Source organism: Clytia hemisphaerica, unplaced genomic scaffold (assembly GCF_902728285.1).
Source record: "Clytia hemisphaerica strain Z4C2 unplaced genomic scaffold, Clytia hemisphaerica genome assembly, whole genome shotgun sequence".
In the NCBI taxonomy this organism is placed as follows: domain Eukaryota; kingdom Metazoa; phylum Cnidaria; class Hydrozoa; order Leptothecata; family Clytiidae; genus Clytia; species Clytia hemisphaerica.
In genome coordinates this window covers 2118172-2131617 of record NW_027103968.1, presented here as the reverse complement: position 1 = coordinate 2131617, position 13446 = coordinate 2118172, and the positions used below count along the sequence as shown (strand labels likewise).

At 36.9% G+C, this 13446-nt stretch overlaps 1 protein-coding gene and 1 long non-coding RNA gene across 2 annotated transcripts; one reads left to right on the top strand and one right to left on the bottom strand.

The window, feature by feature from the left end:
• Positions 1 to 1738: 1738 nt before the first annotated feature.
• LOC136810564 (uncharacterized) lies at positions 1739 to 2194 on the bottom strand. Its single transcript, XM_067067127.1, has one exon. The coding sequence runs from the start codon at positions 2192 to 2194 to the stop codon at positions 1739 to 1741; it is 456 nt and encodes a 151-aa protein (XP_066923228.1).
• Positions 2195 to 3118: 924 nt separating this feature from the next.
• LOC136810534 (uncharacterized) lies at positions 3119 to 5823 on the top strand. Its single transcript, XR_010847127.1, has 3 exons — positions 3119 to 3267; positions 3663 to 3713; positions 5528 to 5823. It is a non-coding gene; the product is annotated as an uncharacterized lncRNA (long non-coding RNA).
• Positions 5824 to 13446: the final 7623 nt, after the last annotated feature.

The window sequence follows — 13446 nt, the reverse complement described above, 5'->3', positions numbered from 1 at the left end:
AAAGGAAAATGACGACTAGGTAAGGGCCTCTTAAGGTTCTAATTAAATAATAAAATAGGTTTTGATAGTCTTTGAACATTTATCGTGGGCTTGTATTTTCTGATAAAGAATGCCTCACAAATTTTCCGGCGATCCTCTGTCATAAAATTATTACCTAATATGGTAAAGTCTTTCATTTTAACTTTTGTACGTCCCGAGAGTTTGAATATTTCAGGACATGACTATTTCTATCTCTTCCACCGTGATCATCTACTCTTTCTTGTATTCTTCTTCCTGCTTCACCTATATAGGAAGCTGGACAATTAGGACATTTCATACGGTACACTACATTATGTTTGTGTTCGGTTTTGGTTTTATCCTTCACACTGAAGAATGATGTCAACTTTTTTCCTTTGAATGCAACTTTGGCGATTGCTCTATTATCAAAAGCTTTCTTAACTGATTTATTGATTTCTTTCCCAATGATTTCACCTTTTATCCCGGCATAGGGTAGAACGATTTTTGCTTCCGCAGGCTTTGGTTCATCTGATTCATTTTGGTTTGTTTCTGTTTGAGTTTGTAGTTTACGTTTCACCTCCTTTATACTTTGGTTTATAACTTTGAGTAGGTATCCATTGATTGTGTGGAATACCATTTTCAAGTGGTCTACTTCAGCTTTTAGGAAATACGGTTTATTGCAGATTTGGAAAGCACGTTGAATAAGCATTTTTAAAGTACCCTTTTTCCATGTATCAGGGGCAAACTACAATCAGTGTCATAACATATTGGCACTTTTCGCTAATTTACCATTTTTCGAAAATTGAAGTTCGAGCGAGAATGTCAATTTCGGGCCCTCAACTTGATTTGAACGATTATTTCGATCTGGGAGGGATTTATTGGTTTCTAGGCTATATTTCAAGCCCTACAGGACCATTTTTGAACTTTTGAATCCTCAGATCCTAAGGCGTTAAAACTCAGAGTTAAAACTCTACCCTTCGAACCTACTTTAGAGCACTTGCAAATCGATTGTGGTTTCAAAACACCCCGGTGGGTTTCCTTTTTGTGCCAAGTTTTTCGTCACTGATTGTAGTTTCACTGGTAAATTTAAAGGAGAACTAAACATTTTTTGAGGTCATGCTTTTTTTGTCTCCAAGAACTACACAACACAGTATAACTTCGAACAAATATAATTTTCACTCTCAATGTCTTTCCTATTTTGTATAAAACCTTCTTTAAAAAACGTATAATTTGTTTAAAATGAACCCCCACTTTACACATGTTTGTGACGTCATATCGTTCATATTTTCTATGAATTTTGTGTATGTTCATCGACTTTAAAGCTTAATATTTCGTTAACAAGAAATATTAGGAAGATAGTAAAATCATTTTTGATTTCAGGAAGGATTCAGTTTTACGTGGACTAAATTTAGGCTTTTCAGCTTATTCCAATAAAAAGTTCAATTTTTTCAATCGACTCTAAAATCATTTTCACTCACTTGTTTTCGAAAGTTCAAACATAGTTTTACTCCACTCAAAAATGGCTTTTTAATGAATTCTATCTCTTGGTTAAACTATTTGTGGATAAAAAGTTATGGCTACACTAAAAAAGTTAAAGGTTCTCTATCAACTAAAAGTAAGAGCTTTCCAATTACTTTCTGACCGTGTTTACGTCAAACAGATGGCTCGACCTATTCCCCTAACAAAATACGCATTGCTTTAAAAAGATTAGATTTTCTGAAGTTTTTAGAGAAAAATATTTTCAGAGGTCATTCCTTGGAAGTATGTGATGTGATTTAGGTATTTTCAAAAAAATGTTTAGTTCCCCTTTAACATGTTCATCTTTATTCAATTCTTTGAGGATAATGTTATCTTTACCTTTCTTAATCACACAAAAGGTATCATCGACATATCGTTTCCATATTTTCACATTGTCTGACATTTTCGGTACGATGTTGGTTTCTAGCTCAACCATGAAGATACCAGCAATAACAGGTCCGAGGGGTGAGCCCATTGCGACTCCGTCAATTTGCTGATAAGTTTGGTTGTTGAAGGTAAAGTGAACATTTTTAGTACACATTTCGAGAAGTAAAGTCATGTCTTCTCGTGGTATATCTGTTTTTATTTCACCTTTGTCATAGATTCTTGTAATGATGTTTTTTATGGTATGGTCGAGTGGTACATTTGTAAACAAACCGACGACGTCGAATGTTACCATTTCCTCATCCTCAGCTATAGAGATCGGTTCACATTCTTTTAGGAAATCTTTCGTGCTTCCTATACTGTAAGTTGATGTGTTTAGTGGCGCTAACAATTTTGCAAGATATTTAGCAGTTTGGTAAGTAGCTATGCCGATATTCGAAACAATAGGTCGAAGTGGTAGCTTGTCAATTCCCTCTCCGTTTTTCAATTTGTGAAAATAAAATATTATTATTACGGCACTAGACATAGAAAGATGGAAAAAAAATTGGCGATCTCTCCAACTTTAGTTTTCAAATTCTCTTTGTAAAATGTCATTATCCACCTTGGAACATTTCAACATGACTATGTTACATAAACATGTTATATGAAAGATTAACAAAAAATTCTAAGTAGACCGTAAGAGATCCAAACCAGGCTTGCCTAAATGAAGAAAAATGAACAAAAAATCAGGATTATTTTTTTAGGAAAAATGCTTTGCTTGAATGGTTAAATCTGTTGTTAACAAAATATATCCATCCTATCCATTCTTGATTTGTCTGATTGTGTTTCCACTCTGTGGCTGTGGGTTGCTTCTTGGAAAAGTTTGCTGTAGACGTTGAAACTTTTTAATAGGAATGAACTTTTCTCAGCGACTGCAAATGGGAAACTGATGAAACTTTTATTAATATAATAATGCTAATTACAAAGAAACATATATTAATATAATAATGCTGATTACAAAGAAACATAAAGTTTGAAGAAACAAGTGGAAACAAGTGGAAACATATTCTAGATTAGATTTTGTGGATTTCACTCCTCAGATTTTTTATTTTTCCTCGACTTTGGATCAAATAGAAGCGTGTATGTCTATTTCAAGTTAGGGTTAACTCAAGTGTAATGCTCTTTCATATAAGACTTCATCTTTTCAACAGGATTTGGCATGGATGCCAATGATGCCATCAGCTAATTCATTGATGCGTGGAGACTTTTGAGGCCTTGCTCGCCATACAGTCCAAACGGTGCATGCCACTTGCGCAAAAAAGGGATAACATGTTCCTCCAACATATGAAGCTTTGGTGTTATTGTTTGGTTCTTAAAGATACCACGATAGTAAGACATTAAATCTTTGATGGCAACATCTGTCAAAGAATAGAAACAAATATTTTGTAAACTACTTTTGATAATTCTTTTTACAAAGCAACCACCTATTTTCATTTCAATCATGAAAATTTGATTCAATAAATGCAAAATTGGAGAAAAGGCACCCTGCTAAAGTAAAAGAAGTTCTCACTTTTATCTTAAGACATAAAAATTACTTGTATCTGACTTTAGCCTGGAAATCCACGCTTTGATTTCTTATTTATAGACTGATGGCGAAATGAATAGCATGGTCAGGGCTAGTAATTTAAACCAAAAAACCGTTGATAAGAATCAGATTTAAATACGAAGACGGGTTCTCCTGTCTAATCTGACTTTAACTTATTCACTTGTTTACTTAATTACAGGCTTCAAGCTCAACTGTCACTGGTGCAATTGATTTCAGCCAAGAAGTAAAGGTAAATAAATGTTAATTTCTTACCAAGGTTATCTATCTCTTTGTCGGAGCAATGTTTTGCACTGTTTATTGCCACATGACACACTCCATATTTGAAGAAAAGTTGCATGAATTTGTCTCTGATTGCCAAAGATTTGGTGTGGATTTGAGTGCTTGCGAATCCCTCTTTACAGACTTGGATTGGCAAAGAGTTGCACATCTTGATGAGATTTTTAACCTAAAAAATGTTATGTAGTTTTAAAACAAGGTTTCCTCTTACAAGAGGCCCCCAGCAGTTTGCGTGATTGCATGAATGTAAAAGTTGTTTTCAAAAAGAAATTACTGTTAAAAGTAAATTCAAATTAAAAATACTTAAATTTTTCAAGATTCTACATACAGTTGACGCTCTCTTATTCGATAGGCTCCCTTATTCGATGAAATTTAAAGTCCCCGTCAACATGAAACTCTCATAAACGACGCTCCCTTATTCGATAAGCTCCCTTATTCGATGAAAATCCAATTCCCCTTGAAGATCGAATTAGAGAGCGTCAACTGTAAATTAATTTTTTTTATTTTTTGTCACTTGAAATTCCTTTTGCTTATTACTAAAAACTTCAATATAAATTGTAAAATACCATTAACATTTTGTTAACATGATTCCCAACAAACGATCGGCCATGGTATGTCTGTCTGTGAACATGACATTCCAATAAGGCTTGATCCAGTGCTTTCACACAAGGTCCACCGTGCATCCCTTTGTATGGGTTGTCCTTCAACAGTTTGGAAATTGTCTTTTCTTGAAATGAGAAAAAGCAAATTTCAGAGTTTAAATGTCGAAGATCTACATTTCTGCACATGGCATCCTTGAATTTGTTTTGTAATTATCAAGGATTCTCATTTTCAACATGTATGTACGTTGAAAAATAATTTACCTTGAACTCAATTAGTTTTGTAAAGTAAGCTAATCTGGGTTCATACACTTTTCTGATCTCTTTTTCATTTGTCGGATCTTCTGCTATGTGTGATGCAATTGCCTGGTCAATCAATGAAATGGTGTGTTCAATTTCAACCATATAATCTTCGCATTTCCGAATTAAATCACATGCGTCTTTCATCGCCTTGACCTGTTCTTCTGTCAACCCTTTGCCTTCACCTGACGTCACAGCCATATCAAAATCAATGTGGTAACATTCTGCCTCTAACATGTTGAAAATTTTTAAGAAGCACCCCAGGGTAACATGTAAGGCTGGAATTGCAACACATTTAAAAAAATGATTTCTCATGTAAAAATAATGTCGGTAGCCTATTTATGGCCTTTATTATAATTATAGCTTCAGTTTGAAAGAGTAACATTTACCTGGTCCAAAGGAACATTGAACAGTCTCTGATTGATGACAGTGTAACTCATATATTTAGCTGTTTTTGGATTTGATCCATGTTCCAGAAATTTCTCATAATTTCGTAATGCTGCCTTTGTCTTTCTATTTGTTGGTGAAATTTGCATATCCTGGTTGCAGATTTGACAAAACATACAGCAATGTCTCCCTGAAATTGAAAAATATACCGTTTTAGACATTTAGCTCTTCTAAAAAGATCCTATTCACAAAGTAGTTTGAAATGATGTGATGCGTACCATTTGCGCCTGTAGTGCCATAAATGTTGCATAGGTATTCATAATCTCCCGTGATAAAGACTCTCATTTTTATTTCCCTAGTAAAAATATAAAAATAAACAAATTCTTAGAATTCTTATAGAAAAATTTAGAGCAAAGGAGGAGGTGAAAAATCGATTCCAGTTTTGTTTTTTAATTTATTTATAATTTTTTTTTCATTTTAGATGGAAATGCTTTGGGATTGGAGATTTATGGAGCGAATAGAACTATAGACTTACTCCCAATTTGATTGTTGGATATCATCCACTTGACTTGTGAAACGGGAAAGTGACGTTTCAAGATTGATACGATAGTCTTTACCGTCAAAGGTACTGAACATGCATGTGTTATTTTTGCTGTTTGGCGAATCACAGTTGATAATCTGGTAACATTGTTTGAACGTCGGACCACCATGGTCACCACCTATTTTGACATGAATTTCATCCTTCATCGAACCTTCAAATTTCAGTTGGTTGTTCCTTTAGAGATTATAAATATACTTTATATGAATTTACTTTTCAGAAATATTACAAAATCAAGCTAAGGGATCACAATTGGTGATAAAAAAATTCAAAATTTACTTTTTCATTTCACCGAGTCGATCAAAAATGTGATTTTGAGATCTAAGATGTAGGACCATGCTGCTTCTTGAGTTTTGATTTTATCTTTAACTTTGTCTTTCTTTGTTAACATTGCCATTTGGACAGTCCAATTAGTCCCATGCAAATGTGTGTGTATCTTTCTTTGCTTAGCTTGTGAACCAAGTTTGATTTTCTTCAAAATGGGAAACCTGAAGAGGTAGGAATTCAGTTATTTGTCTCAAGGTTTTACATTTTTTGTATGTCATATTATTACCACTTAGGAGTAGGACTAGTTAGTATATTTATTTAAGTACATTTTCTAATAGGACTCACCTTGCAATTGTTTTTAACATTTCCCATGGTACACCTAGTCTCGACTTGAGAGCCAATATTTCCTCCGCAGTAATGTTTACTTCAACACCCGGGGGGGTACTAGGATTGATGGGTGTCGGGTATGTGCGTGCCAGACCTCTGGACCCTTACCCTTAGAGAGACTGAATTTTGGTGAAAAGGTGACCCTTAGAGAGACTCAGTGTAGAAAAACCCAACCCTTAGAGAGACTTTTTCACAAAAAATTTCTATAATGGGCCAAAGAAATTCGATTTTTAAAAGAATTTCTCCAATTTTCGAAAAATTTCTCTAATTTTTGAAAAATTTTCTCACTTTTTTTAAAAATGTTCTCACTTTTTTGACTTTTCACTTTTCTTTGACCCGAGTTTGTGAAAAAACCGACCCTTAGAGAGACTGATTTTGACTTTTGTTGTTTTGGTAACCCTTAGAGAGACTTTGGGAGGGTGAAAAACCCTACCCTTAAGGCACGCACATACCCAGCACCCATTTTTGCCTAAGTACCCCCCCCCCGGGCTTCAACAAGACCAGAAACATCGGCAATTATCTTATGTTGCCCTTTGGAGAAGGATTTAACAAAAATTCCCGTTTGTTTAGATGCAGAAGCTACTCTTGAAAATTCCAGAGTTTCCTTTGTTCCTACGTTGAACCTGTCTTTTTCAGCACTCATCTGACGGTTTGTAAGCTTTCGGCGAAGACGTAAATACTTTGGGCTAAAATGTAAAAGAACGACTGGCTCTAAATATCTCTTGTGTAAACTTTGTGATTAGTTTTTTGAAATATTCGCGTATTAAAAAAGTTGAATTTTATAATTTTTCAAAAAATCTTATTTTTATAACAAACATACCCTAGGGCCACCAGATGCAAATTCAGCAGTTCCATCTTCTGACTCGTCAATTTTATGCTTCAGCACTTAACGTTGCTCTTTCGACCAAGGGAGGAAGTGGGGTTTCGTTTGGATCCATTTCAAGTAATTCTTTTACTGTGATCGTTTCCCCATCCTTCATAACAGTACAGTGATCTCGATGCCTTTGGAAAGTGCTTTTCGTGCTGAACAAATCCCCGCAAGAACATTTCAATTTTAAATCCTCGAATTGATTTTGTCTAACCTTACATTTGACAACATCAGAAGGTGAAAAAGCTTTTTCACACTCTGGACATTTTAAAGTAAATTTGCCCTCGAATAAAATGATCATGCAGCCAAGACAAAATGAACGCAGACAGCTTTGGATCATGACCGGTTTCCTAGTAAATTTTCACAAATACCACATTTGCAAAATTGTAATGATGGGTTCACTGCTATATCGAAATGGGACACATTCAAATTGTCATGTACAAATGAATCTTTCATTTGTTGTGTTAATGTATCTGAAAACGCTCTGTTCCAGAGGGGGGCTTTCTCGTGAATAGTCCATCCTTTTGCATTTGCTTTCCTTGGGCGAGCAACTGACTTTTTGGTGGGACAACGATCAACGCGACGGCAACAAGTACTACAGTCCACGGGGTTGTGTTCCATCCATGAGCGAAATACTTCTGTTGTTGTTGTTGATGTGTGTCCGTTCTCTTTATTTTTCATTGACTTGTAGCAAGGTAGGCAAAACTCATTTGGGTGAATATCCGCTTCGTCATTTTTTATATCACAAATCCAAAATCTGCCTCTAACTCCTCAAAATAGTTGGCTACAACAAAATGCGTCTTGCGGTTTTGGTCGAGAACACCGCCAAAAACTCTACAAAGCCTCTCTAAAATCTCAGCATGTGACAACGACATTATTCTGATAAATCAACTCCTCAAATCTGTTTCAATAGTTTGGAGAGCAATAGAAGTGTTTGTTTTTTTTCCGCTTTACCACTTATTTACATAATTTTCATAGAAACAGACTCTAAGTAATGACCTATAGGCTGGAGGAGGGCTGGAGGATCCAGTGAGATGTTTTCTTTAGTTTGCTTCCAGGGGTACCTAAATATTATCTTTGAGGGAGGCTTAGCTATGTTTGAAAGAGTTGTTCTTGGGCAAAATTATAAAAAAGAGGATTGTTTTTTGAATGCAACATCATATAACAATGATTAGGAAAAGATTTTAGGAAAATTGTACACTTTGCTGTTTGTTTTTCGAACCTAGTCCTCTTGAATGTAAACAAAAAATGACAGTCTCCTTGGAAGAAAAATCTGGGACAGATTAGGGGGGAAAGAACTGCCTTGAAAATTATTTTCAAAATAGATTACATATGATATAGATTCTAAGCACTCTAACAGTGATATTTATCGCATATCTCGCCCCTAAAGCAGTTTACAGCCGTAAAACTCAAGCACAAAAATTGGTCAACTTCAGAGGTCAATTTTGACAATATGGATGCTTAGAACAAAAAGATTTTACAGATATAGAAAGCTAAAATCATCCTCTTTTCATGGAGACTAATACCATTCATGAGAAAATTTGCAATCTTTTTATTTTGGACTTTGATGTTCTTTTTTTTTCCCACCTAGGCGCTGGGATGTATTTACTTGTTTTTGACGTGGGAAATGTTTTAAATAAGCAGATTTTAATGTAATTGGGAAGAAGTCTTAATGAAACTAATTTTTCAAAAGAAATGGCCAAATTATCCTTTTTAATCTCAAAATGAAGCACTTTTTTAGAGGTGTGTTGTGATTTTTGCTGGTCGAAAATTCCGGGCGAAAACGAATATGTTTTGGTTTTTCCGCGCATGCGCATTTTCAAAGGCCGCATTTTTGGCTTGCGTAAAAGGTCCTGCCCCCTTGATTAATTGTAGAAAAAAGTACCATAACCGCCATTATGAATTTGAGGGTTTTCCCATCTTCCTGGGGGTGGGGCTTTTCTTTGGTGATTCCTGACATGTTCCTGGACCTATGTGCAAAATTTCATCTCTACACCATTTTTGTCCCGGTTTTGGTGGTTTATGACCTAATTCTACCTGACTAATGTATGTATGTATGTATGTATGTATGTAATAGTTTATTTCATGTTGACGAAAAGGTAGCAACAAAGGCTAATAAGAGTCAACGCTACTTTACAATTAAAAAAGACTAATGTTTTGTTGGCAGCTCATCGTCGGTGCTACTGAGGCTAGATATTGACAGCTTTTGGTTGGCAAAGTTTTTGTTTGTTTTTATCAAGTGAAGGTTGTCTGTTCTGGGACTTCCTCTCACACGCCAAATGAAATCATCATCACATTCGGAGTTCCATTTTTTAGCTTTTTCGCACATCTCTTTGATTCTTCTGCTTTCATTGATGGTGAAATCATCAGTGATGCTTAGATGATATCCAAGCCACTTCAACTTTTTTAAGGCTTTAAGGTTGCTCATGATTCTTTCTTTTTCTTCTTCACTTTGCAAGGTCACCTTTATCGGACGATTTTTCCTCGGCCCATTTTCATGTTCGAACCCAATACGATGTTGATGCGTTGGTTTGATGTCGCGGATGCCGATATCTTTGAGCAGATCCTCAATTTCCCTTTTGTCATCTTCTTGATCTTCTTCTTTCGTGTCTTCAACTTGTTCAGGGAGTCCATGAATTATGATGTTTTTTCTTCTTGATTCGATGTCTCGTTTTTCTCTCCTCTCCTCTTCTTTTTGTTCCGCAACAACAGATTTAAGATTTTCTTTGTGTGCTTTGGTTATATCAGCGTAGGTTTTACGGATGACTCTTTCATAAAATCTTTTGTCTGTTGTATCTCTTTTTTTATCATTTTCCTTGTTTTGGCTTCTAAGGGGATGTGTTCATATACGTATTATATATTGTTTTTAAACTCTCTTATTTACACACGCAGACAACATACATCTTTTCACTGTTTCCTCCGCACCTTGTGTTCCTTATATTCTCTAACGCCAACAAGAGACTTTGTTCCCCTGTTCCTCTGTCACCTTGTGTTCCTTATATTCTCTAACGCCAACAAGAGACGTTGTTCCCCTGTTCCTCTGTCACCTCTTGTTCCTTATATTCTCTAACACCAAAAAGAGACTTTGTTCCCCTGTTCCTCCGTCACCTTGTGTTCCTCATATTCTCTAACACCAACAAGAGACTTTGTTCCCCTGTTCCTCCGTCACCTTGTGTTCCTTATATTCTCTAACACCAACAAGAGACGTTGTTCCCCTGTTCCTCCGTCACCTTGTGTTCCTCTTGTCCTCGAACGCAAACAAGAGACTTTGTTCCCCTGTTCCTCCGTCACCTTGTGTTCCTCTTGTCCTCTAACGCCAACAAGAGACGTTGTTCCCCTGTTTCTCTGTCACCTTGTGTTCCTTATATTCTCTAACGCCAACAAGAGACTTTGTTCCCCTGTTCCTCTGTCACCTTGTGTTCCTTATATTCTCTAACACCAACAAGAGACTTGGTTCCCTTGTTCCTCTGTCACCTTGTGTTCCTTATATTCTCTAACGCCAACAAGAGACTTTGTTCCCCTGTTCCTTTGTCACCTCTTGTTCCTTATATTCTCTAACACCAAAAAGAGACTTTGTTCCCTTGTTCCTCTGTCACCTTGTGTTCCTCTTATTCTCTAACACCAACAAGAGACTTTGTTCCCCTGTTCCTCCGTCACCTTGTGTTCCTTATATTCTCGAACGCCAACAAGAGACTTTGTTCCCCTGTTCCTCCGTCACCTTGTGTTCCTTATATTCTCTAACACCAACAAGAGACGTTGTTCCCCTGTTCCTCTGTCACCTTGTGTTCCTTATATTCTCGAACGCCAACAAGAGACTTTGTTCCCCTGTTCCTCCGTCACCTTGTGTTCCTTATATTCTCTAACACCAACAAGAGACGTTGTTCCCCTGTTCCTCTGTCACCTTGTGTTCCTTATATTCTCTAACGCCAACAAGAGACTTTGTTCCCCTGTTCCTCTGTCACCTTGTGTTCCTTATATTCTCTAACACCAACAAGAGACTTTGTTCCCATGTTCCTCCGTCACCTTGTGTTGCTCTTCTTCTCTAACACCAACAAGAGACTTCGTTCCCATGTTCCTCCGTCACCTTGTGTTCCTCTTCTTCTCTAACACCAACAAGAGACTTTGTTCCCCTGTTCCTCTGTCACCTTGTGTTCCTCTTGTCCTCTAACACCAACAAGAGACTTTGTTCCCCTGTTCCTCTGTCACCTTGTGTTCCTCTTGTCCTCTAACGCCAACAAGAGACTTTGTTCCCCTGTTCCTCTGTCACCTTGTGTTCCTTATATTCTCTAACACCAACAAGAGACTTTGTTCCCTTGTTCCTCTGTCACCTTGTGTTCCTCTTATTCTCTAACACCAACAAGAGACTTTGTTCCCCTGTTCCTCTGTCACCTCTTGTTCCTTATATTCTCTAACACCAACAAGAGACGTTGTTCCCCTGTTCCTCTGTCACCTTGTGTTCCTTATATTCTCTAACACCAACAAGAGACTTTGTTCCCCTGTTCCTCTGTCACCTTGTGTTCCTCTTGTCCTCTAACACCAACAAGAGACTTTGTTCCCCTGTTCCTCTGTCACCTTGTGTTCCTTCTTGTCCTCTAACACCAACAAGAGACTTTGTTCCCCTGTTCCTCTGTCACCTTGTGTTCCTCTTGTCCTCTAACGCCAACAAGAGACTTTGTTCCCCTGTTCCTCTGTCACCTTGTGTTCCTTATATTCTCTAACGCAAACAAGAGACTTGGTTCCCCTGTTCCTCTGTCACCTTGTGTTCCTTATATTCTCTAACGCCCAACAAGAGACTTGGTTCCCTTGTTCCTCTGTCACCTTGTGTTCCTTATATTCTCTAACGCCAACAAGAGACTTTGTTCCCCTGTTCCTCTGTCACCTCTTGTTCCTTATATTCTCTAACACCAAAAAGAGACTTTGTTCCCTTGTTCCTCTGTCGTCACCTTGTGTTCCTCTTGTCCTCACACCAACAAGAGACTTTGTTCCCTTGTTCCTCTGTCGTCACCTTGTGTTCCTCTTGTCCTCACACCAACAAGAGACTTGTGGTACTCATGGTACTAAAGGAGCAGGCTAATGTAATATCCTATCGAAGAGGGATAGTAATCGCCCATTGATGTACCGACAAGCTCAACCGGGTTATTTGCAGGATTGGTTATCACCCATGGTTTTCGAACGATATGCGCTTACGTAATGCTAATGGAAAATCAAAACCTCGACCCCAGCGCTTTTTGATATTTTGGTAGGTGCAAATCGATATGCGCCGTCCTTTATAAGAAAGCGTATCGTTATGAGATCGAGGTTGGTCAACTTCAGTGATTCCATTTTCTAACGTCGAATTTTTCGATTACGTCAATTTTGAAGAGTTTGCCTTCTGAAGTGGGGGGGGGCTAGCATCAGCCAACGCCAGGGTATTATCTACGACCATTAAATTCGTTGATAAAGCTGATGATACACTGGGAACGTGGTTGAGAAAGACCAACTTTTTTCCAATAACATATTAGCCATGATTTTCGAAAAAGGTTCTACGAGATGAAATATCAGCACTTTTGTACTGTCAAAAAATGGATGTCCATTTTTCAACAAGAAATTTCAACAATTTTTCACACGAAATTTTGAAAATTTTTTACATTTTCTTTCCCACGTACACAATTATAGTACTATATTGGTAATTCTCGTTATTTCAACGTTTTTCAGAAAATTAAAGTTTGGGCGAGAATGACGACTTCGGGGTTTACTGACTTACAGGCTATATTCTCAGCCTTATTGGAACATTATCGAACTCTTAGATCCTGAGATCCTTGGCCTTATGTATAATGTTAAAACTCAGAGTTAAAACTCTGCATTCCCATCCTAAATTAAAGCACTTCCAAATCACTCGTGGTTTTAAAATTTTGTTATGGGAATTTCCCTTTTGTCCCAAATATCATGACCATGATTGTAGGAGATATAGTGCACAAACATACTACAAACGCTACAAAAATAGAAAACATATAGTACCTCCTCAGCTAGACACTTAATGTGATATCGCCAAGGGTACTAGACTATAGTAAATCAAAAATAATAATAAAGAAATTGAGAAAAAAAGAGAGATGAGCTATGAGGAAGAAATCTTTAATCTAGAAGAAGGCACTACTAAACCTTTCAGATGCAAGAATAAATTTTATGGTAAAATTGATGAGTATTGCATTATTAATGATGAAGACTAAGTTTAGGTCGCCATACAACAAAAGATTGAAAAGCTTCGCTCGGAGGGTTTATAAATATTTAAGTCTTTCTTGAA

Bases quoted from the DNA above. Each gene is read 5' to 3' on its own strand.
- LOC136810564 (XM_067067127.1), bottom strand. From the start codon at position 2,194: ATGGTAACATTCGACGTCGTCGGTTTGTTTACAAATGTACCACTCGAC.